The 24,941-nt window shown below is 44.4% G+C and overlaps 1 protein-coding gene across 2 annotated transcripts in view; it reads right to left on the bottom strand.

Annotated features, from left to right (window-relative positions):
• MDN1 (midasin AAA ATPase 1) overlaps positions 1-24,941 on the bottom strand; it is a 155,990-nt gene that overhangs the window by 14,754 nt on the left and 116,295 nt on the right. The window contains exons 71-90 of one of the 2 annotated variants that reach the window (XM_036871713.1): positions 24,814-24,923; positions 24,125-24,198; positions 23,442-23,640; positions 21,434-21,593; positions 19,423-19,569; positions 18,770-18,896; positions 17,473-17,578; positions 16,831-16,946; positions 15,477-15,962; positions 14,991-15,217; positions 14,241-14,393; positions 13,895-14,064; positions 12,982-13,143; positions 10,026-10,163; positions 7,121-7,262; positions 5,669-5,844; positions 5,084-5,233; positions 4,199-4,346; positions 1,376-1,692; positions 977-1,147 (exon numbers count right to left, since the gene is read on the bottom strand). In XM_036871713.1, coding sequence (XP_036727608.1) covers positions 977-1,147; positions 1,376-1,692; positions 4,199-4,346; positions 5,084-5,233; positions 5,669-5,844; positions 7,121-7,262; positions 10,026-10,163; positions 12,982-13,143; positions 13,895-14,064; positions 14,241-14,393; positions 14,991-15,217; positions 15,477-15,962; positions 16,831-16,946; positions 17,473-17,578; positions 18,770-18,896; positions 19,423-19,569; positions 21,434-21,593; positions 23,442-23,640; positions 24,125-24,198; positions 24,814-24,923 — 3,479 coding nt within the window. Of the gene's footprint in view, positions 1-976; positions 1,148-1,375; positions 1,693-4,198; positions 4,347-5,083; positions 5,234-5,668; positions 5,845-7,120; positions 7,263-10,025; positions 10,164-12,981; positions 13,144-13,894; positions 14,065-14,240; positions 14,394-14,990; positions 15,218-15,476; positions 15,963-16,830; positions 16,947-17,472; positions 17,579-18,769; positions 18,897-19,422; positions 19,570-21,433; positions 21,594-23,441; positions 23,641-24,124; positions 24,199-24,813; positions 24,924-24,941 lie in introns of those variants that run through there. The other variant, XM_036871715.1, reaches the window with a different exon arrangement.

Below are 24,941 nucleotides of genomic sequence, written 5' to 3'. Positions count from 1 at the left end.
AGCCCTGGTCCAGGAAGATCCCACATGCCACAGAGCAACTAAGCCCATGCGCCACAACTACTGAGCCTGAGCTCTAGAGCCCAAGAGCCACAACTACTGAGGCCTGTGCGCCACAACAAGAGAAGCCACTGCAATGAGAAGCACACACACAATGAAGAGTAGCCCCTGCTCGCCGCAACTAGAGAAAGCCTGTGCACAGCAACGAAGACCCAACGCAGCCAAAAATAAAAGAAAAATGTTCTTCTTAAAAAATAAAAACTAAAATGGAGAACATACAAAGAACAATAATACCTATCTTATAGGGCCACTATGAAGACTTGCTAAAGTAATGAAATGCTCAGCGCCTAATGGGTGCTCAGTAAATGGTTTGGAAGGGGGATGAGAAATATAAACCGTTGTAATTATTGCTGAGAAAGCAGGGGTGCAGAGAGGCCAAGGGAGTTGTCCAGAGAAACCTCTGAGTAGCAGGCCCTCCAACTTCCAGGGCTCCTTCCAGGCTGCCAGTGCCCCAACTGGGCCACAAAAGACACATCACCCTATGTCAAGGAATGAAGAGGTACTTTCCATTTGAAATTAAAATGTTTAGAAGCCTGGTGAACAGCAAGGAAAAGGGAAGCACTACTAGACACTAGAGCCATACCACTGCATGAAGTCTCAATTCAACCCTTCTTTCCTTAGGAGCTTTCTAAAATATAATTTGAACTTGATTCTCCCACAGAGAACTACACTCTAATAACTTTTTCTCATTATGCACATCACTTAACTAAAGTGTGTAAAAGTATTCTGGGATTTGTTCCAGGAGGCATATAAAAATAGGTGTACGACCACTTTCTTAATGAACAGGAGATGATATTTTGGATGTCAATCACAAAAAAACATCACACACGAACCAACTACTGCTAAATAGAACATGGTTTCGGACAGAGAGAAGAGGCCCTCCCAAGGGGCAGCTGGCGAGGCAGAGAGGGCCCTTCACCTCCTTCCCCTGCTCCTTCTCGGGCGCGGCCCCCGCCAGCTCCACGGCCTGCTCGCTCTGCACGCTCTCCAAGCCCGTCTGCCCGCAGGAGTCGTGCTCTTTCCTCTCCGTAGCCTCTGGCACCTGCTGCTCCGTGTCAGAGTTCTCCCCTTCTTCTTCTTTTTCCTGCATCTGCAGGGAAATCAAACACAGCATTAACTGCTCTGGAGGAAGAAGATGAGGTGGGGGGCCCCCCTCACCAAGGGGAGTCTGCAGGGAGGGGATCAGCCAAAGCAGGTCTTAAACAGAAACATAAAGCTGCTTGGCAAAGTAGCCTAAGAGAGATTCCAGTGGGAAGAAGGTAATTTTTTCTCATCATCATTATTTTTAATCGAAGACAAGCCAGACCCGCCATGATACCTGAGGCTGGAGACCTTGGTCAACAGGGACGTCCTTCTCTGCACTTTCCTCACTGGCGTCCTCGTCCTCCAAAGACTGCTGCTCCTCCTCTGTGTTCTCTTCAGGATGCTGGGCAACATCCTTGTCTTGGTCGTCAGCTCCTGTGTCCATCTCTTCCTCCCCCTCCTCCTGGTCCTCTTCACTGGAGCCTCCCTCAGCCTCGTGCTGACCCTGACCTTCATTCTGGTCAGCCTCAATCTCTTCGTTTATGTCTTCGGCTTCATGACCTGCTTCTACAGTATCCATTGGTTTCTCTTTAATTTCCAAAGGATTCTCTTCTGGACAGATGAAACCAAAAGAAGGAACTCAGAATTTTAAAACCAAACAATGTGATTTCTTGAGATGGGATGTAGTTACACAAGTGTCTTATTATTATTCTCGAACCAGGAGTTGGCAAACTATGGTCCTTGGGCCAAATCTGGCCATCCATATATTTCTGCAAATTTCTCCAAAAGTTTTATAGGAACACAGCTGCACCAACCGTTTACCTATGTCTTTACCCCATCCATTCTGTATTACCTACGGCTACTTTCACACTATAAGAGCAGAACTGAGTATTTGCGACTCTGTTGCAGCTTATGACCTGCAAAGACTGTATGTTTATTATCTGACCGACCCTTCACAGAAAAATTTTGCCTACGTCTGCTCTTAACCGTACTTACATATTGCATACAACTGTTTAGATGGTGCAATTCATTAAAGAATAAGTAATCCACTGAAAAATCCTAAAAGCCACCACAACAATAGGAATATTTTAGAACAAATAGGAAATGCCAGTCTAATTTTCAATTATCACTGGGAATAATTGGTAGACATCATTCTTTACCACATACAGAAAATACAACATATATTCAAATGGGAACAATCTTATTTAAACATTTTGTTTATTTAAAAGAGCTTTTCTATACTTTGGGCACTTCAGAAATCAGTTATTTTGTTAGCAAATAATTCTTTGAAATAATTGCTTCTTCAGACTCACAGAGAGAACTAGTGGTTACGTGTGTGTGTGTGTGTGTCTGTGTGTGTGTGTGTGTGTGTGTGTGTGTCGGGGGTGGGAGAGTGGGAGGTACAAACTATCAGGTGTAAGACAGGCTCAAGGATGTATTATACAACATGGGGAATAGAGCCAATGTTTTGTAGTAACTGTAAATGGAAAGAACTGTATAAAACTTTTTTTTTTTTCCTGTATAAAACTTTAAAAAAATTTTTTTAATAGTAATTGCTTCTTAGTTTATGTACACAATAGCTTAAAACAAGCCTGGATATTTTTCTAGGGCAAATGGCTTATTAGATTCTCAGTGGATTTTAATTTTATGCTTGGTTGTTGAATTTAAGGTTGAAGTAAGATTCCAAAATTGTAAGTTAATGGAACTGCCTTAGAAGCAGCAGCTTATACTACATTTAAAAAGTAAACTAGAGGGCTTCCCGGGTGGCGCAGTGGTTAAGAATCCGCCTGCCAATGCAGGAGACACGGGTTCGAGCCCTGGTCCGGGAAGATCCCACATGCCGCAGAGCAACTAAGCCCGTGCACCACAACTACTGAGCCTGCGCTCTAGAGCCCGCGAGCCACAACTACTGAGCCCACGTGCCACAACTCCTGAAGTCCACGTGCCTAGAGCCCGTGCTCCGCAACAAGAGAAGCCACCGCAATGAGAAGCCTGTGCAGCGCAACAAAGAGTAGCCCCCGCTCACCGCAACCAGAGAAAGCCCGCGCACAGCAACAAAGGCCCCAACACAGCCAAAAAATAAAAATATTTATTAAAAAAAAAGTAAACTAGATATTCACAGAGTGAAGACTGTTCTAAGCACAAATTACCAAATACCTTAAACGTGAGAAATGCATTTAAATTTATGAGCCATATACTCACCTCCTAGATTTAACAGATGTTAACGTGTTGCCACAAATGTATCAAACTTGTCACTTGTTTTTAAGAAATAAATGGTTCTGGACACAGCTGTCTGGATTCTGGATGCCTTTGCCCTTCCTACTTCCTCAGAGCTCATAACCTGAAGTTACTGTATATTGTTCCTTTCTATGTGTTCGTACATTTGATGTATCCATACACAATATATAGTACTGGTTCTTATATTAAATTTTCACCTAAATGGTACCTCATTAATTCTTTTGTAACTTGCTCTTTTTTTTCCAATACAGTGTTTTTAATAGCTTTCTACATATATAACTGATTCACTAAGAAGCAGAGCTTGGCTGGCGCCACCTTTCATCTGGTTACCCACCACGATGGGGGCTCTCTATTTCAGCGGCACCGCGTACACAAGCTTCTGATACTAGACAGCACCCCTAAGGAGTCACACTCGGATTGAAGAGTGGGTGACAGAGGCGCTAGAGTACTGCCATGCCAAGTGATTTCTTTTGGGATTATTCCATTTCACTCCCCATGATGATTTCATATTTCAGACTAAACACACAACATATGCACAACAATCAACAACTTTCCCAGGAAAGCTGTGACTGGGCTCCACGCGAGGCCTGGCTCTACCCGGACTGCACGGTGTTCACATCAACCCATGAGACGGGGCACGTGGTGACACCGTGGGGCGATGGAGCTGTGTGTGACAGCACCGCCTGGGACAGCAGCACTGAAACACAGGATAGGAGATGACAGGAGTGACAGAGACCTGCTGGTTTACAAGCTTTAGGTCTACCTAGAGGAGAAACACAACAAAGAAAAAGCGAGGAATTTTATCAAACTGGAATTGTGCTGACCAGACTGCTCAGTTTCAATGACTTCCAAGGGGCTCTTTAGGTTTCGAAAGACACACCTTCTCCGTCTTCGTGGTCTGTGTCCCCATCACCATCCTTGTCTTCACTGTCTAGGTTCAAGTCATCTGGAAGGTCCAAGGCCTCAGGTTCGGGCAGCTTTTCCTGATTGCCATGGTAAGGGTCCACCTCGTTCTCATCATATTCCCTCTTTGGACAACGGAGAGAACAGGAAAAAAAAATAAAAATGAACTTTTAAAAAGTGTAGCATTCACATATAATCAGCTCAAAGCACAGTTGACTCTTGAACAACACAGGTCTGAACTGTGTGGGTCCACTTACATGGACCACTTATGCACGTTTTTTTCCAATAAATACGTGCTACAGTGCCACACAGATCCGTGGCTGGTGGGACCCGCGGATGTAGAGGGCCAGCTGTAAAGTTACACACAGATTTCCAACCCTGCAGATGGTCAGTGCCCCCAACGCCTACATTGCTCAAGGGTCAACTGTAGTTATGCTGAGAGAATACAGTGTCTATTCCCCAAAATTACCAGCACACATTAGAATTTTCCCAATATTTTTTGAATTTTCATGTTGGAATTTCAAGTTTCACTTTCAGTGCACATTCTCCACTGATAAGAGGTGCTGCGTTACTTCATCTCAAAGAGGACACGGAAGTTTATGGGAAGAAATATAGTAAAGGACCACAGGTTTTAGCTTCCAAACTACAGCGTGAGTCCAAACAGCATGAAGACCACCTCATCGGTAACCAATAGTTAGATATTTTATGTCCGGTTAAGAGGCTCTGTTACACGTTCCCTTATGAGGCAATGGGAAAACAAATGATAAGCAGGAAAAAAATGTCCTGAGACACCCCAGGAGCTGTGCGCTGCAGTGGCCTGGCCTTGAGTCAGGAGAGCAGATTGGTTTTGAATCCTCATTACCTCGTCTATTTGCTCATTAATTTTATCTTGGCCTTGCCCATCATCAGCTTCTGCTTCTTCCTTTTCTCCCTTCTTATCTTGCTGGGTTTTATCTCTGTTTGACTTCCCAGCATCCAAGTTGTCTTCTTTAGCAACAAGTTCAGGATCTTCCTAAATATCAGAGGAAGAAAAAACACAAAAATCCTCGCTCTCAATCTGAAAAACTGCTTTCACATAAGTTGGCCCTACCTAACGCAGCTCTTAGACACATATTGGGCCAACCCCATGGAAACATCCAGCCGACGGGGCATATGTCATCCTGGAGGGTACGTGCAGGTCTGCCCGGATGGCAGCAGTGAGGGCAGGTGTGTGAATAGCGGGGGTGGGGAGTTGTCGTGAACGTGCTGGTCAGGCTACTCTTTTAGCCGTGAAGACAATCGATACCCTAGATAGCAGAGGAAAAAGAAGAAACAGAGATGGAAGAAACAGAAGAAGAAAAACCAAGACAGAAAAGGACGAGCAGTGAACAGCAGGGAGTGGTATTTGGGAGGAAGACTGCCTCCTCTCAACCTAGGGACTATGTGATGGAGGGAATCTTTTAATTACCTCATCCATTCCTGGTCCTGTTTCTTCAGTCTTACTGTCTTCTTCCTCCTCATCTTCCTCACCGTCGTCATCACCCCAAAGCCTCTCATCTAGTTTGTCAGCTTCCTCACCATTCAGATCGCCCATCTGTTTATCCAGGTCTCCACCCTCACTATCTGATTTCTCATCATCCTCTTCTGAAAGGGAAGAAGGCGCTGAGCTTAGTTCGGCAGATCCCCACATTGATCTGTTCCTGTGTATGTAGGAGAGGCAAGGGCCGGGCAAGGGTCCTACCTGGGATTTACTGCCTGTTTCTACAGAACACCCTAGAGGAGATGCTTTAGATCTCCTGAAGCAGTCCTACTGTGTTTTGCAGACTGTTTGGAGGAGGAAGGAGGTCTGTGATGTGTTATGTCGACGGACTGTAAGGAGGGTGGTGGAACAGCTGTCAGGATGTCTAGTTCTGGTGCTGGGAGAATGTTCATTATGGGACTTCAGCAACCTCACTGGGTTTTGGTTTCTTACCTGGGAAATGATGAGGCTGGACTACGAAATTTCCAAGGTTCCTCCCCATCTCCAACATACTCTATGTCAATGATTTTACCCAACATGTCAAATCATGTGTCTAGCTCAATTAACCAGAATTTTCTTGCCTTTGTCTTCGTTCAAGGTGTACTTTGACAAAGGTTATACCCTTAAACGCTACTTAGGCATGCATACATTCTTCTACTCTGAGGTCAGGTATCATTTCTGCAAGGCATTCACTTAAAGTAAGACACTGTATTTCAAATTAAGCTTTGGACAGAAATTGAGGGCAATAGTTGAATTGTGGTTCAAACACGACAGATGATAATGTGCTGTAAGAAATCTTATTAGCAAATAATTTTCAATGACATGTAATGTTCGTAAGTTAAATGAAAAAAGCAGACTATAGAACCACTTACGGTCTCTGCGTCTATATATATACATGCAAGAAATGGAAATAACCCAAAACTGATTAAGTGATTTGGGTGGCAGGCCTAAAGAGTATCGATTTGGTTTCTGCATTTTTGTTCCAAATCATCTACAACAAATGTCTACTAATTTTGTAATTAGAAAAAAATATATATTAAAAAAAACCTCCCCAGAACAATTTAACTTGAGCTGAGAGCCAAGCTCTGCTAGGGATCATCTCCTTGCTCTTCTGGATTTCCCTGAAGGACACTACGCAGTCACTGATCCGGCACACGAGGCAGCCAGGGCACCAGAGTCAGCGTCTCCGCTTACTCAGAGCAGAATCTCCAACGTGGACTAGAGACTTCTGACTGGAGGTGGGGATGGCACAGGCATATACTGATGTTTCCACCTGCAGTTATGCAGAGTAACCAACTTGTTCCAAAAGAGTATAATAGGCTCCTTATTGGAAATATGTAATTTCCTGTATAAAATATTTATTTTTCAAGAATAAGAATGAAGTGACAGATAATCTCAAACCTTGTTCTTCAAGCTCCCCGTCATGCATTTTCCCATCAAAGTCTTCTGACATCTCAATGGCATTATCCTCGCCCTTAATGTCTGATTTTGAGTCAGGATCCTCTTTATCCTTTTCTTGACCCTTCTGAAATGTATCTTCTGCCTATATCAAAAAGCATTATAAAAACATAAATGCACACTGTAACATTACTAATGTTTATTCAGCTCTAAATAGAATATATAAATGCCAAGATTAATGGTATAAAATTATCTCTGGGGAGAGAAAATACACATAATTTGTGACTTGCTTTAACATTTCTGTAATTAATTTCCAGTTTTATTACATTTTTTGTTAGAGAATATAGAATTTTGTTGAGGTTTTCTCCATGAGAATCGTTTGTTTGTTTTTTTGCCAAGACGTGCAGCTTGTGGGATCTTAGTCTCCTGACCAGGGATTGAACCTGGGCCACCTGCAGTGGAAGCACAGAGTCCTAACCACTGGACTGCCAGGGAATTTCCCTGAATTTTTTTTTTTAATCCATATATATTAAAAAAGACTATGCATTCTCTGTAGGGTAAAGGAAAATTCATCAGTCTTATTATATTGCCCATAAATTTAATATCTGTTTTGTCACTTTGATCTCTCATACCCAACTGTGACTGTAATTTTTCCCCCTACTACTTTCCTTTTTATTTTTTTATTGAAGTATAGTTGATTTACAATTTTGTGTTAGTTTCGGATGTACAGCAAAGTGATTCAGTTATATATACACATACACACACACTTTTTCAGATTCTTTTCCATTATAGGTTATTACAAGATATTTAATATAGTTCCCTGTGGTATACAGTCGGTCCTTGTTACCTATTTTATATACAGTAGTGTGTGTCTGTTAATCCCAAACTCCTAATTTATCCCTCGCCAGTGAATGTAATTTTCTTCACTTTTCCTTAAACTGTATATTCCTACATAATCTACACTATATTTGGGGCAAAAGATTCACATTGTTATCTGTTTCATTATAGCTGAATATTTAAAGTTCTTTTTTTGAGCTACAAAAGTAATAAAATCTCTGGGGCTTCCCTGGTGGCGCAGTGGTTGAGAATCTGCCTGCCAATGCGGGGGACACGGGTTCGAGCCCTGGTCTGGGAAGATCCCACATGCCGCGGAGCAACTGGGCCCGTGAGCCACAGCTACTGAGCCTGCGCTTCTGGAGCCTGTGCTCCGCAAAAAGAGAGGCCGCGGCAGTGAGAGGCCCGCGCATTGCGATGAAGAGTGGCCCCCGCTCGCCGCAACTAGAGAAGGCCTTTGCATGGAAATGAAGACCCAACACAGCCAATAAATAAATAAATTAATTAATTAATTAATTTTTAAAAAAGTAAACATTAAAAAAAAAAAAAGAAAAAAAAAGTAATAAAATCTCATTTAAAAATTTCTAAGCAAAACAGAAAGAGTAAGTTCCTCCGGCACCACCATCCTCCAAAACTCCCAAAGAAATTACCACTGGTGATGTTCTGGCACATACTTTTATCCGTAAGCACACCAACAGATACTCAGAAATATAGATGGGGTATACCAATACCGGCCTCCCGTATCTTTTTCAACAAAAAGGGATTATGCTTGACAAACTGTTTTGCCATCTGCTTTTTTATTTATGTTAAAAAATGTCTCCTAGATATATTTCCATGTTGATACTTATAAACCTATCTCATTGTGTTTAATTATAGTATTGCTCTGCATGAATAGTATCATAATTTAAATAATTCACAATTTTCACCAGTATAAATAATGCTGTAGTGAGCATCCTTGTATAAACACACTCCCTTATACACATACTTATTATCTTGGACCCTTATTAGCATTTGTACAAGAAAACATGGAATTCCTAGGTCAAAGAACACACACAATTTAAAATTTATTAGCTACTGCCAAATTGTTCTGATAGCTTTCTATCCCACTTAATGTTTTTTACATTGGATTTGTACTTTTCTGTTAGGTTTACTTTTTCCTTTATTTTTCCATTAACAAAGTACTGTGTGCTAATTAAGTTAAATTTGAGAAATACGGAAAAAGGCCAAAATAACAATAATGTGTATGTTATCTGTGTATATATATCCACACACATAATGTACATGAGAGCTATGCCACATAAACGCTAGCATTACTCTTTTGTTTTTTTTATTTCTTTCCAATTTTCCCTTCAAAGGAAGAGAGGAAGCTTGGATTGGTTTGTTCCTTTATTTTTAATAAGTATAACCATACCTTAAAGAGAAATTTATGCAGTGCTCTAAATTTAGAATGTAAGTGATAAAAAGTAATTCCACTACCTCTTCTTTCTTCAAGTCACGGTTGATTAATCCAAATAAAAGTAGTGTGTTTAAAAAAACACTCCCAAATGAGATTGGAATTTAAAAAAGCAACACAACAATCTTAGTCCAAAGCATCTAAATATTTCAAAAGCATTCTTGATCCCAAATAAAAAAGGATATAGATTTTAAAAATTTCACCATGTCTTAAAGACATATAACGATAAAACCTATTAACAGCAAAACACTGGCATTGTTGTTTAATGCAATTATCACTTAAAATAGCCAAGCTTTTTATCCCTAAATGAACCACTACCAAAAATGCTCTCTTAAAAGTCATCAGCAAAAGTTTTCCCATTTAAAATAAAACATTTTTAAATCATTTCCCTCCCAAATTATAGCTACAACCAATGACTATGCTGCAAAAGTTCCTTTCTGTGGTCTTTAAGCTTTTGATTTACATCCACTCACTAAGCTCCAGTATTCTTAGGTGCCTAGATCACAGTTTGAAAACCATTATTAACCTAGTAGAAAAACCATTTATATGTGTAATTTAAATAGTGAAAAAGGAGTGAGCTTCTGTAAACTATATACATATTTCATGCCTGTGAAAACGTACCTGTTCTTCATTTTCTATCTGGTCACTCACATCCTTCACGCCCTCGCCTTCTCCAATCCCACCTCCCTCGTAGTCATGGAACTCAGTCGCTCCCTCTCCCGCTGAATCTTCCATAAATTCTTTGGGCAAGCAAAATCCCTCAAAAATAAAAAGAGTGAAAGTTAGGTTAAAAAAAAGCAACAAAGAAGGGATTTCCAGTCCTGCTGCAGGAGAAAATACTATAAATAAATGATTAATTCTTTTCTAGCTCAGTATTTTAAATCTGAAGTACAGTAGACTTTTGTTGGTGACAACAGTTATTATGCAGTTTCAAAGCTTGACATCAGATTTAATATACAAGGTTTTGAGACTTTGTGGAGGCCTCTGGCGTGTAGTAACTTGTCATTTGCCAAGACAAAAATTTGAATGAGGTATACATTAGGACGGTATTTAAGCAGCAAGTTATGGGGCAGGGTGCGGCACAGAAACTCTCAGTGTCTAAATCCCAAAGGGGTTTTGTCCTTCTTTACTTCTCAAATTAGTAAACCTGCAAGGAAAGAGAGGAGAAGACATGTAGCCCCGGAGATACAGCAACCTGAAAGCAGATGCTACAAGTGAGAGATTTCATTTCCTTTCATTGAAGAAAATTTTGTGTGATGCTCCTCACATAAAGTCATGTTAACTACAATACAAACAAACATGCCTTCCCCTTCAGCTCTTGAAGTAAATCTGTCACTCTCAGGGAACGTGCTGTATCTGGCCTGGGCTGTTTGCTGCCAAGGCACCTGGCACCCTGGCACCCAGCATGGCATGGGGTCTAGAGTTAAGAACAAGGTCAGACACAGCAAGGCTTGTGAAGAGTTAATAAAACTGTATTTCATGTCAGAAATTAGCCCAAAACCAAATATCAACTACTAGTGTGTGGGACAAAAGTGAACAGAAAAAGAAGAAAATCATGGCTCTCAATCAGAAATTTTGTCAGAGAAAGTACAAGCTATCAAGATATTTGCCAATCTAAGGATGAGAATGTACTACAAATAAGCTGTCAACTAACAAGACCAAGTTCCAAGACCAGCAAACACTGATTGTGACTTAGTTACACAGAATTAGCTTCCTATGGATTAAGTGCTTTAATCACAACCAAGATCTATTATCTTTTTTTTTTTTTTTTTGCCTCGCCATGTACCATGTGGGGATCTTAGTTCCCCGACCAGGGATTGAACCTGTGTCCCCACTGCAGTGGAAGCTCGGAGTCCTGGACCACCAGGGAATTCCCCTAAATCTATTATCTTAGCACTGTGTCTAACCTACTTTCAAGTTCCCTCAGCACTCCTCAGAGAGGAGAGGAACACAATTCGGACATTTAAATGAATGGAAAGGCAAACTCACCTTCAGGACATGTATTCTTAGCAAGTCGATTGAAGAATACATTTTGGTTAAGACAGTGAGATACACTATTTTAAAGAAATATGTTTAGATGCAGGCAGAATCAACCATAAAGGAAGGAGATTCAGGATGTCCGTATGCAGGTCACGTTACTACAGTGGCTGCAGCTGGGACAGCCACTGAGCTCCCAACACTTTGCTTTCATCAAAACCACTTCTACCCTACACTGCTACCCCCAAACACACACAGGTCTGACAGCCCACAGTCATTCTAGAACTTGTCAGACAAGAGAAATGGTACAAGTGGACAAACGTAGCTAACCCAAACCTCAGGGCACCCTCAACATACACCGTCCTGCCACTGTCTTCTACAGGCAGTGTTTCCTCCAAGAAGTGATGGGATGTAAGACTGGCTCAGTGCCCATCAGATAGAGGGGGCAAATCTGAGAGGCGTTCATTTATCCATTACTCAACAAATGTACGTATTTATCCTCTAGATACAAGGCAGGGGCTTGCTCCCATTTTTTTTTTTTAACCATTTCCAGTATTCCAGATACTCAGAACTAAAAACTCTTGACTGTTTACAAGAAGCCTAGACCTCACCTTCAGTTTGTAAGTTCCTATCTTCCTCAAGTGCATCTCACCTATACTATACTTAGATTCAGAAAAGATCTTAAAATACTAGGGACAAAAAACAAAAACAAAAAACTATATACTTAGTTAATGTGATTCTCACAAAAATGCAAATCTCATTTGTGAAATGAGGAAACTGAGGCTAAGTCACTCACTCACTCTGAGTCCCAGAACCGGATACCCTTGTGACTGGACTTACCACGCCAGGCTGGGCCTGTTAGTTCTGACTGCTGCTCCTGAATTCCAAGGGTAGGGTCTACAATCTCTATAACTTCAGTGATTTTCACAGCACTGGGTACAGGGCTGAATGAATGAATGACTTCCCTATTAAAGACGCCCCTCCTAACATTAAGAGCCCCGTTACCATTTCAGCATGCGTCAGTATAAACGACCGAAAACTTAACAGCCTTAAGGATTCATGTCCTACAAGTCTAGCTCAGAGTTATCAGAAGAAGATTTCAAATTGGAGACCAGGAAAAAAGGGTGTGAACAGAAAGCAGCAGCCTTTAGACAGACTCTGGAGTCTAGGGAGCTCCCCAGTGAGGGACCTGCAGGTTCCAAACCTTTAGTGGAAAAAAGCTTAGTAAAAGGAGGCCAGACAACGCGGTAAAAAATCCACAGGGAGAGTGGGAATTCCCTGGTGGTCCTGTGGTTAGGACTCTGCGCTTCACTGCCGAGGGCCTGGGTTCAACCCCTGGTCAGGGAACTAAGATCCCACAAGCTGTGCAGCCAAGGGAAAAAAAATTGTATTTTGTAATTGTCTTAATACCTTTGAGAGAATGCTTTCCACCTACAAAAACATAATATATATATATGTATATATAAAATCCACAGAGAGAGCAAATCACCTCCTGCTATTTGTGAAGGTCCAAAATAAAATCCCATCAAACCAAACACTAATGGGTATGGAATACATGGGTACCTGCTTCCCCATGGTGCTCCACGTAAACAGTCCTTACCTTCTGGGCAAGCTCCGTAAAGATCTGGGCAAGCACAGAGAGCAGCTTTGCAGTGCTGCGGTGAGTTGCCAAAGACACGGTCAGGAAGAAGAGGACGAGGTCAGAGTACCTGGAGAGCATGGGCACCAGGCGCACCAACAAGCGGCAGGACTGGGCGAAGAACTGGGGGCAAAACAGATCAGAAGGGCTGCTCACACCAGGTCTCCTCTGGGGCGACTAGGCAGTGACGGTGGTTGTACCACCTTGTGAATGTAGTAAAGGTCACTAATGGTACATTTTATTTACACACACGTACATAACACCTGCTCACTGAGATCTCTTCCTTGTTTACACAAACCCTCACAACACTACACTTTAAATTCTTAGTCACTTAAGTCTCAGTTAGTTAACAAGGTTGTCTGGTGTTTAAAAAATATGTTTATATACAAATTCTATTGGGAATCAAAGTTGGCACTGGAGGCGATACTACAGAATAACACACAAGTCCTCAAAAATAAGTTGCTTCTCTGGACTTATGGAGATGATAATGTCATCCTCTTCTGGCTTATTGTGAAGGGACAGGTGTTTGCATAGTACGGCCATTAAGCCTTAGTTATGGCGGCAACGTCCACCATTAACACCAAACACCCAGGAATATGTGATCAGGATGTGAAAGAACCCCAAGATAATGGATATGCTGGATTGGCAGCATGTTTGCACCTATGCGTCTTACAACTGTAATCCTTAGCCAGCAAGCCCTACGCTTTGCAAAGTTTGTCAGTGAGGTTTACATGTATAAAGACATCAAGAGATACCTAGTGATTTTGCCGAGGAGGCCTGCTTTGGGGACCACCACATGGAGCGAGGTGAAACCCCCTCTGCCTCTGCTCAGCCCACCTGGACAGCAAGAAGCCTGTAAGGAACCACTGGTTACCGTGTGCTTCGCTGCTGTGCCATCCTCGCCAGACGATTTCAGCCTCTCCAAGAGCTCAGAGACAGCGGAAATTATTTTCTGCACATGCAAAGTGCTCACATCGGCCCAGAAGTCATCCTCTAAGAGTTTTGTTAGATGTCCTGACTGCAGTCTCTCAAAGCCTGCTGCCTCTTTCATTCATGGAAAAGAATGACATGGTAAATAACAGAAAACAAACTCTTTTCATCTCCATTCATCCAATAATCATTTCCAACATCTGGCCTTAAATATTGAGCCACAAAAATAGATCATCAAAATAAAAATTAAATCAAATAAGAAACTAGTATTTTCCTGATCTCAGACGTACCATCTTCTTGTGGTCTTGTTTGGTGAGTGTTCTCCTCTGTTTTTTTACTATTTCTTTCTGCTAAGTTCTGGATGGCACAAAGGATGGCCCGGATGGCAGTTTCCATTTGCTCTGAAAAATCGTCCACAAACCCTTCATCCAGCATTTGGTTTCCTAGTAAAGTAACATGGTGCAGAACAAATTTTTAAAAACTCAGTCATTTGTTTCAGTGCCTCTGGAAATCATTAACAATCCTCATTTGTCATTTTAACAAACAGCCACCTTGTAAACACCTGCTATGGTTGAGCCACTGTCAAGCTGTGCTGGGTACAAAGAAGAAAGAGACACATTCCCGGCCTAGGTAAACCTATAAGGTTATTGTCTTGTATTAAAACAATTTTGCTAAAAGAATGCCAAAAATATGAAAATAGCTAAGATGGAATATATGAACACCAACTTAGTCCGAACATTAGCCAGCAGCTTTCCAGTCTGAGGAAGAACTTTCTGAAACAGCCAGTGAGCCTGTGCTGTCTACTTACTCATGTGCTATAAAGTACGCAACGTGAAGGCAATCCAGAGGCAAGGTTCTCAAACAAAAGAGGCAACAAAAGTTAAGAGCTATGTGTTCCAACCATACCTCCCTGCCTTGGAACCCTGGACAGATACGTCTAGAACAAAACACAATGTGTCTTTAGGACAATCTGGACTTAAATCTATAAGATGTCGTTCCTACACTGGGCTTTTACTCCCTTACTGAACAATAGTCCTCACCTCCTTGGCTGCCTGGGGTAAGCAGATGTGTCTTCCAAGTAGTGAAGTCATCTGTGGCTTTATTGATCTCTCTTCTTACATATTCCAGGCTCTCGACTAATGCCATTTGTGGGTCTATTTGCTCACCCTCTACCCCTGGAAGAATGAACAAGGACTCTAGGCCTTGCAAATGAGCTGACACCTGGGACAGGCAACTCAGCCCAGAGGAGCAAACTTCAAAATCTTTCCTGCAACAACAGAAATGCCATAATGTTGAAAGGAAGGTGCTAACATAAACACACACACACACACGCACCCTCCCTCCAACCACTAAAACTCATTGCATCTAAAGATTTACAGCTAGACGTATGCCACAAAGCGCTATGAGGGTCCACTGGAAAACCGAGGACTGAAGCATGACGCCCCCTTCCATCATTTCATCCCATTACTAAACCCTGACCAAGCGCCGCACACACAGAGGCAGAGCAAAGACGTAGGCACACTCACCAAGAATGAAAGAGAGTCTCACAAGATTGCTGCCTAATTTTGTCAACATCAGCTTTCACTGTTTTAATGGCTTTCAGCATCTCTGTTAATCTCACAGTTGACTGTTGCCAAAGCTGGTCCTGTTTCCGCATCCGGCAACCAGAGGGCAGCTGCCTTCCAGGAACTGGGGATGGGTAGCTCAGATCTGACGGGATCAGGTCCAGCACTGCTCCAGAAGGCTGCCCCTTGGTGAGCTCTGGTCCTTCCAGGGAGGGGGCAGAAGGCTGACCCTGTGCCTGGGCATCACCTTGGCCTGCAGCTGGCCCTGCACTGGGGCAGCACTGGAGGAGCCAGAAGAGCTGCTCAAGCAGGATCTGGCTCTGCATGGCCAGGTGCTGCAGCCTCTCTGTCCAATGCTGCACCCCGTCCTGAGGGGGGAAGGCCACGGGGTAGATGGGCGGCCCCCTCAGCCTGCTGTCAATCTCCTGCACGCAACTGAGGAGGTTCCTGTGCAGAGAAACAAACCCGTGGGGATAACACACGGCACCTTAAACTGTGTCACCGCGCTGTCTGTAACGGTAAATTCACTGATTTCTGAACGAAGCTTGGGCTTTTCCACATAATCAAGAAGACAGGATTCCCCAGATAAGTAAAAAGTCTGTTCAAACACCTTCCAAAGTACTTAAACACATCCTTCAGTGTAGCAGAAGCATTGGTGCTCACTGCCTATCGCCTGCCCCTTACAAGCCTCTCACATCCAACACAGTCACAGCACCACAGTAATTTCAACCACTATTTTCTAAAAAAAAAATCTAGTAACTGTAGTAGACTTTGCTAGATGAAACTCCTATGAGCGGAGAAGAAAAGAGCTGAAGTCATTACAGTCTAGAAACACTACCTGTCAGCCAAGGATCCACTCAGCAGATGATGACAGGCTTCCCGTCCTCATCTGTTAAGTGCCCATTTCCACTGAGGAGCACCAGTGCATGGCTCAGCAGATTGCAACTCTGGGATCCAAAAAGCCGGCTCACACCTGATCTGTGCCCAGAGTCTGGGCCACCCGATGCCATGAGAGCAACCCTGCCCTCGGCCCACACGGACTGCCAACCACGGACGCCCTCATTCCAGACCCAGGTGCGGTTCCGCCGTGAACATTTTTACCGTCTGACTCGGCCTCGAACCATCCCCCCGAGGTGCTGCCAAAACCAGGGGGCAGAGGCATTACCACCCAAAGCAAGGGGCCAAGCCAAGGCAGACCCCACCTGCCCCTTCGGACCTCAGACCTCACTGCATAGTTGGGAGCAGCGTGTGCAGCAACTCTGAGCTGCACACAATACTCTCGATTTGCGCTGCAAACGCGGCCGGTCAGTGATACCTGAGGAGGACCCACTGCTCGGTCAGCGTGGTCAGGGAGCGCCGCTGTCGGATGAGCACCTTCATCAGATGCGCCGAGAACCCTTTACACCGCTCCATGTGGCCCACGCCCATCTCCTGGCAGGGGGAGGAGAGAGCATGCTGAGGGGCCGCTGGGAAGTGCTGGGTCCCACGCTCCTGGAGGGGAGCCCTGCTGGGCGGGGGCAGGGTGCGGGGCCCTGGGTGCGCTGCCCTCTAGAGGTGACACGTCCACCTCTGGGAGCAGTGCATCTCAAATTACGCTTCCACTGAAGTTCCATGAACAGGAACTAGTTTAACATCAAAATTGGGTATCAGTGATCTTTTCTCAGTTCACAGGGGGAAGAGATCTGAGGGTGGCATTCTCCATTTGAAGTTTTTCCTCTGTAATTTTTCTTAAGGATTTGGTCCTGCTAGCAAATGCTGAATAACAGAACTTATTATAAAATGCTCTCTGATTGAGCACAAAATTACGTTGATTTATATTATAAGTTTAATGACTGCAAAAAGTTCAGTCACTTCCAGTAATGGGCTGTCATCACTGGACCAGGTCTGAGGACGCTGCCCTGGATGAACAGAACTGGAGTCCCTGAGCCCCTGCAATCCCAAGGCTCTATCATCCTACCTTGGCGGGAGCTGCCAGGACTGCACTAAGCCTGGCGTGCCGTGCAAGAGAGCGATAAAAATACTTCTGGCACCCCTCCCACGAAGACGAGATTTCTGTAAGCAGCCTGGGAAAGAAATCAACATGATTTTCTTAATTAAAACCACTATCTCCACCCTAGATCCTGAGGAGTCAGAGACTCGTCCATCTAAGCTGCAACCAGAAGCCAAGAGTCTGAACAGATTTATTTCTGTGAGGACCCATTCAGTCAGGCACTCATCAGTCCTTTATACAAAGGATGTGTTACATACTTAGCACTGAAAGTAGAGTGGGAAAATAAACTATGACAATATGGCTTCCTTAACAAAAATGTTATGACTATCTTGGCAGTGGAGGCTAGGGATCATAAATTCTGATGCCTACAGGGGCCACGCAGATAACATACATGGTTAAGGACAGCCAAGCACAAAATGATCCCTGGCGATGACAGCTGAGAAGCAACAGGGACCGTTACTGACCACAGTGAACCTGAGAACATGTGTCCTATCAGAAGGAGGGCACTCTAGTCAACTTTCGACCACACGGGAAGGCAAGCACACTTGGCCAAATTTTCCCGAAAAACTGAAAATCCAGAATGTTTATGTAAAATTTCTACTTTTTACAGTGTTGTGTTGAACTCAAATTTAAAGCACTTGAGAGGGCCACTGAGCAAAGAAAACACACATGTGTGCTGTACTCAGCTCATTTCCAACCAGTTACTAACACAGAGGGAGCTCCATCTGTCTCCAAAGTCTATAGGCTCTCAAATTCAAGAACATATGGGAACTTAGGTTTATGTATATGGAATAGCTAAAAACGTGGCCCTTCTCTCACAGATTTTCACCTGTACATTCAAATCAATTGAGTAGACCTCAGGAAAAATCAAAGGACCAAAAAAAATGATGGGAGACATGAATACAAGGAGGGAAGAGGAATGGAAAGAAGAAAATCAACAATTACTAACTAACTACTGACACTTGCTTTAAACACTCAAAGTGGCCCCTTGTCTTCCTTACCCCACCAGATCCCCAACAGAGCCCAAACCACCCAATATTTCGAATTCATCCCTTACCTTTTTCTAATGAAAGAAAAGAAGGTTAAAAAAAAAAGAAAAGAAAATTAACACTGGGTGCTCGCCACCTGCCAGTCCTGAGCCAGGCACTTTTCTAAATGCTAATTTTATGGCAACACTAGGACAGAAGTACTCCTCTCGCCACTTTGGCAAATGAGGCCACGGAGGCTTAGCTGACTTGCTCCATTTATAATTAAAAACACAAACCTAGAATCAGCCTCCTGAGTGCTGCTGACTATAGACAATGTGCTCTGGAGATCCAACGGGTGAAGATGAAGCATCTCTTGAGGGTTTTTTGAACGGGCCCAGGAAAGACCTTTGCGATATGACAAACCTAGGAAATAAATAGCAGGTGGTTAAATAAAGAAACTCAGGAGAGAACAGATGTGCCAGGAACCCCCCAATGCCATTGCTACTCAAAGTCAAGTCCTAGGAACAGCATCGCCCAGGAGCTTGCTAGAAAGCTTACTCTCAGGCCCTGCCCCACACCTACTGAAACAGAATCCCCTTCTGCACTTTAGCAAGATTCCCTAGGTGATTCATACACAAGTTAGTTTGAAAAGTGTTGCTCCCTATGCATGTTGGAAGGGCGGGTGCTGTACAACATATGGTGATGAAAATAAAAAACATGGTTTCTGAGAAACCTCATAACAAAACTGTGAAACTACCTGAGTCACAAATGGTTCATTATAGGATTTTCGTGTGTGTTGACCGGGACTCACACATTTCAAACCTTGCCTTCCACCTTATGTTTCCCACCATCTCAACTGTCTCTACAAACTTCCCCCAAATCACCCATGTTATTTGTCTTCCTAAAATCAGGTGAGTACACTTCACTGGGTTTCCATCGAGGACCTTACCGGTTTTTGCAAGGTGTTTAAAGAGGTCTGCTAAAGCTCGCTGCTTCTGCATGAGAATGTGCTTGGCTTCTGAGCGCTGCTTCTCCTTCTCTGCGGAGGGCTCCACCTTTAACCTCTGCAGCTCACTCACAGAGGAAATTACTTCACCTGCAGGGAAGACAAGGGGGAAACATGGAAATCCCCAGGAATTCTTAATGTGCTCAAATTACCCAAGACCAAGGACCTGTCAAAAAACGAAGACCAGGTGTCATTCATCTTTATAGCTAACATAGTCCCTAGCATTTGGTAAATTCTCAATGATTAAACTGATCAAGATGCATGATAACGGAAAAATCAAAACACATGGTGTTTCTTATCTCTTAACAACAAACAACCCAAATAAAGTAGGTATTCTGCTCATTTTTTAAATTCAGGGGTTTCATAACCAATCAAGCAAAAAGCACTTATTGAACATGGATTATGTGCAGTGATTTACACTAAGAATTTTTAAAACTTGAGGTAAATTTCCAATACATACAATATGTATGGAGCTCCTACGCTGTACCTGGTACTTGGAAAACGTTCTTTTAATCTGCACAGCTCCAGAAGAACTTATTTGTAGCCACTCAAAGAGGCTCAGAGAAGTCTAGTCATCTTCTAAAGGCCATTCAGGTAAAGAGCAGACTTGAAGCCAGGATTTGAACCCTGGCTGAACCGACTCTGAAGCCCAAATTTGTTCTCCAGCATCGCACTGCCTTCCTGAGCACCCACCGGCACCTAGAACACCAGGGTGCTGCCAACCTGCCACAGGCAGTGTTATAAGCTGACTGTGTGGCCTCCCAAGCTCACACTGAAGTCCTAACCCCCAATACCTCAGAATGTGACTGTATTTAGACATGGGGCCTTTAAAGAGCCAATTAAGATAAAAATGAGGCCGGGACTTCCCTGGCGGTCCAGTGGCTAAGACTCCACGCTCCCAATGCAGGGGGCATGGGTTCATTCCCTGGTCAGGGAACTAGATCCCACATGCATGCCGCAACTAAGAAGTCCGCATGCTGCAACTAAGGAGCCGGCGAGCCGCAACTAAGACCTAGTGCAACCAAATAAAGACAAATATCTCTTTAAAAAAAGTTAAAAAAAAATAAAAGATAAAATGAGGCTTTATGGGTGAGTCCTAATCCAATCTGACTGGCAACCTTAACAGAAGAGGAGATGAGGACACAGAAAAGGCATCTACAAGCCAAGGAGAGAGCCTCCGAAAAAACCAACCCTGCTGACACTTTAATCTTGGACATTTAGCCCCAGAATTGTGAGAAAATAAATTCCTATTGTTTAAGCCACCAAAGATGTGGTACAGCTGACCCCTGAACAATGCAGGCAGGGCATCCTGAGCAATGGATAATAGGCTATTATTCTAACAAGTTTTTTTTAAAAAAAGATCTCCCTGAGATCAGACTGCAGCCTCACTGAAGAAGGACCAGCTTCACCCTGACCGCACACTCACTGCGGCTGGGGGGTGGGTTGAGGTGGGGCAAGTGCTGAAAGGCTGCCAAGGGCCCAAATGATCTTTTAAGGTCGGGATTCCCTTTCCCAGCCACTGCTGTACAGCACGAACAGGGAAACGAGACTGCTACACCTCTCTGAAGTGAAGGAAAAAAGAAGTGGACTGTGGACAAACCTCCCTCTTCCTTTAACCCAAGAGAGACAACATTTTGAGAGGTGGGGACAGCCTCAAGACTCTAGGAAACCCTTTACTCGTGTCCCCAGCCAGCAAGAGCTGACATGGACAGGGCTGCTGTAGAGAACGGCCTAACGCTGCACCGGTGTGCACGGGAGGAGGACAAGGTGACCGCCTGTGGCGTCTCAGCTGGCTCCTGTGTCCGGGCTCGGATGGTTTTTAACCACTTGCTAAATTACCTGCTCAACGCTATTTAAGACGTCACAGAAGGACACAGGTATCTCATTCCAACCCTCCCAGGCCACTGAGGATACCGGAGAGAGCAAAGCCCCCTCGTCCTGGGTGTGCACCCACCGGTGAACTGGTCGAGGCCCTCCACGAGGCAGGGTAGGGGGCTTCCCTTCATGAGCACCAGGCACATCTTCCTCATGCGTTTCACGAGCTTCGGCAAGCGACGCAGAAGCGCCCCCTCCGAGGCGGGCAGGGCACCCTGACACTGCTCTGGAACCACGGCCTGTGAGACAGAGCACAGGTTATTCTCACTGCCATGAACAACAGTCCTAGCACGAACCTGCACGGGCGCTAAGTTTAAATGCTGCGCTGCTCCACACACACCTGGCTCAGCAACAGGAAACTCTCCTCTCCACATCTCTGAAGTCTCACGAGAACAAAGGTATCATCGCCAAAATTAAAACAGGCACGTGCCGCGGGTATTCAGCATTGTGTGTTGCTGCTGTGGGAGGTCCCCGCAGCAGAAGCCCTGGTCCCCACCTCCCGCAGCACCTTCTGTGCTCGTCACCAGGGGCCTGCGCTTCTGCTCCATGAAGGTGGAGATCCGACAGCATAACTGCTGCCTTTAAGGTGCTGCACGGCACTGTGCTTCTCAGACACACAGGCTAGGCTAACCTGATCCGCCAAAGCCGACTTCTACCACCATCTCTCCCCTGCCTCCAATTCCTGACTAACAGTTCAAATACCAGGATCCAGATACTAGGCAACCACTGGGGGCCTATTTTCACTAGTTTTTTTCCCTTGAGAATCCCTGAAATTCTGGGGCTTCCTTGGCAGTCCAGTGGTTAAGACTCCACGCTTCCACTGCAGGGGGCATGGGTTCCATCCCTGGTAGGGGAACTAAGATCCCACATGCCACGCAGCATGGCCAAAAAAAAAAAAAAAGACCTGAAATTCCTGTGCTGTCATCAATAGTAAGTTTAAAAATTGGATCAGCATGACAAGCGGTGAACTGATGAATACAATCAAAAGAAAATTTGGCAGCCATATCATATGTGTGCGGCCATATCATGGCTGCATGCTCCATTTCTATTATGCTTTCTGAACTATTAAAATATTAAAAATTGCTTGAGGAACCCCATTGCTAACTCTATAGACCCAGGTGGAAAGCACAGTAGGAAGACAAAAGTCATTACTCCCTTAACAGTGCTCCCGGACTCTCCTGGTGGTGCAGTGGTTAAGAATCCGCCTGCCAATTAAGGGGACACAGGTTCGGGCCCTGGTCCAGGAAGATCCCACATGCCACGGAGCAACTAAGCCTGTGCGCCGCAACTACTGAGCCTGCACTCTAGAGCCTGAGAGCCACAACTACTGAGCCCATGCGCCATAACTACTGAGCCTATGCTCTAGAGCCCAGGAGCCACAACAAGAGAAGCTACCATAATGAGAAGCCCATGCACTGCAGCAAAGAGTAGCCCCCGCTCACCGCAACTAGAGAAAGCCCGCGCGCAGCAACAAAGACCCAATGGAGCCAAAAATAAATAAATAAATAAAGTTACTGGGCGGGGGGTGGGGGGAGAGTGCTCCCTACACCCAGTGATTATGAAGCAGGGACATCCTCCTGTAACAGGCCTGCTCACCCAAGGTCTCGATAACTGTTTAAATTTTCAGAAATCTTGCAAGCCAGCTCTTAACTCTTGGCGCTTGAAACTGGCCATGATGGGAGTACATATGTTTCTACACCATGGTTACCAGCAACCAGTTCAAACCAGCAGATCACTGCACACAGTCACTCCCTGTGCAGCAGCTTCATCACGCGGGAGCCCAAAGGCAGCTTCAATATCCTATTCCTAAACTGATGCTTTAAATCTTCCCTCACAGGTAGATGAACTGTTCACAGGTAAGCACAACAGTCGTTTCCACAGGCTAACATGAAACTTCCAGCACCAGGATTAATGCCTTCTGCCTTACTCTGCAGCAGGTCATGCAAACAAATGCTATACCACTAGTCCAAAGAGGAAGACTTCAAAGGCATTCCCTCACCTAGTTCTAAGGACACTCCTCCCACAGAAAGCAAAGACCCCACACAACTAGCTCAGGAGTAAGCAAACACTATCCCACGAGCTAATACCTGCGCAGCTGCTGGCCGGGCTAACAGGGTCTCTCTCAGTGCCCGATTCAGACTCTGAATGGGCGACTCCTCACTTGCGGCTGCGTCTGTTGGCGTTGGCAAAAAGTCCAGTCCTTCCTCCTTGTCACTCTCCACCAGGGATGACCGGCAGGGTTCACTCAGGACAGCTTCAAATTTCTTCATGAATTTAAAGAGGGTTCTGGCCCCAGGTAATGACAGAGATGGGCAGAAAAAAATAGGATGGAAAGTGAGGAAATATGTAAATGACATATAACACATACATAGATCACTTAATAACTTGTACCTTTGGTACATAATGAGCTCCTTAGAAACTCATAATCTTTTTTTAAAGGAAAAAGTATGGCAGGTATTCTCGCCTCTCTTTTCTAGGAGGAAAAAAAAGCCAGGAAGGGTGGGATCACTTTGCTCAAGGTGAGCAGGTGGCAGAGGACCCGACCTGCCACGGCACACAGCGTGCTCTGCCTCCAGGCACACGCGCTCCTCCTGCAGGGAGACCCTGCTTTGGGTGGAGGGGCGTGGTGCTGGGAAGCCAGCAAAACAGTCTAGTGCTTTTAGTTAAGTTCAAGGCAGCACAAGTCAGGCCTCTGTAACAATGTAGTCATGTTGTCTACCATTCAAAAATTCTGAGTTTCGGTCACCCCCAGCTTTAAAAGATCAATTACCTGTGTGTCTTTTCCACAGACTGTTTAATAGACCAGAAGCTGACATCATTCCACTTGGATATCTTAACAAATTCCTGTAAGATAAATGAAGCTCAAGAAAGGGCTTTATAAAGCTGGTGTCATTCTGTTCTTTCTAGATCATCTGTCTGCCAAAGACCAGAGCCCACTCCATCTCAAACACAGGACTGTGTGTCAGTGAACAAGTAAAACAAGTCTAATAAAGGAACCATGTGTTTGTCTCAAAGCAACGGAAAAAAGTGCTGCTACAATCAGTAGGTCACTATGTACTCTAGCTTAAACCAGGGTTGAGTCCACGACCACTGAAAGTGTCAAAAAGAGAGGATCCTCCTTACATCCCCAGCACCTCAATAGCCCACAGACCAACACCAGATGGTACGCATCTGAGGTGGAAGATCAGCCTGGGCAAGACCAGGGGAGCAGGCACTAACATCCCTCTTAGGAGCCTCTGAAAAGGCGCCACGCCCCGGAACCCTCACACACGCAGCCAGGTCAGCAATGGAGCCAATGCCGCAAAATGCAAAACCCACCATCCTAGTTGGCAGTTGCAATGCTCTCCTCCATTCCCCAGATCGCCCTGCCTCACGGTCAAATGGATTAAAGAACAGAACCGAGGAAGAATTTGCTGATTTTGTCCTCCCAATAGTGATTATGACAGCCGTTCATCTTACTTTAAGCTCTTTTTCTAGGGGGGAACGAAGTTCCACAATTTTGGCCTGGACCCGGTCAAAGAACTGCTTGTAATAATGGTACAAATTCCATAGAACACTGCAAAGTGAATCTGGAAGAAATAAAAAGG

The sequence above is a fragment of the Balaenoptera musculus genome, chromosome 12 (genome assembly GCF_009873245.2).
Source record: "Balaenoptera musculus isolate JJ_BM4_2016_0621 chromosome 12, mBalMus1.pri.v3, whole genome shotgun sequence".
In the NCBI taxonomy this organism is placed as follows: Eukaryota; Metazoa; Chordata; class Mammalia; order Artiodactyla; family Balaenopteridae; genus Balaenoptera; species Balaenoptera musculus.
This window is presented reverse-complemented; position numbering and strand designations above follow the sequence as displayed.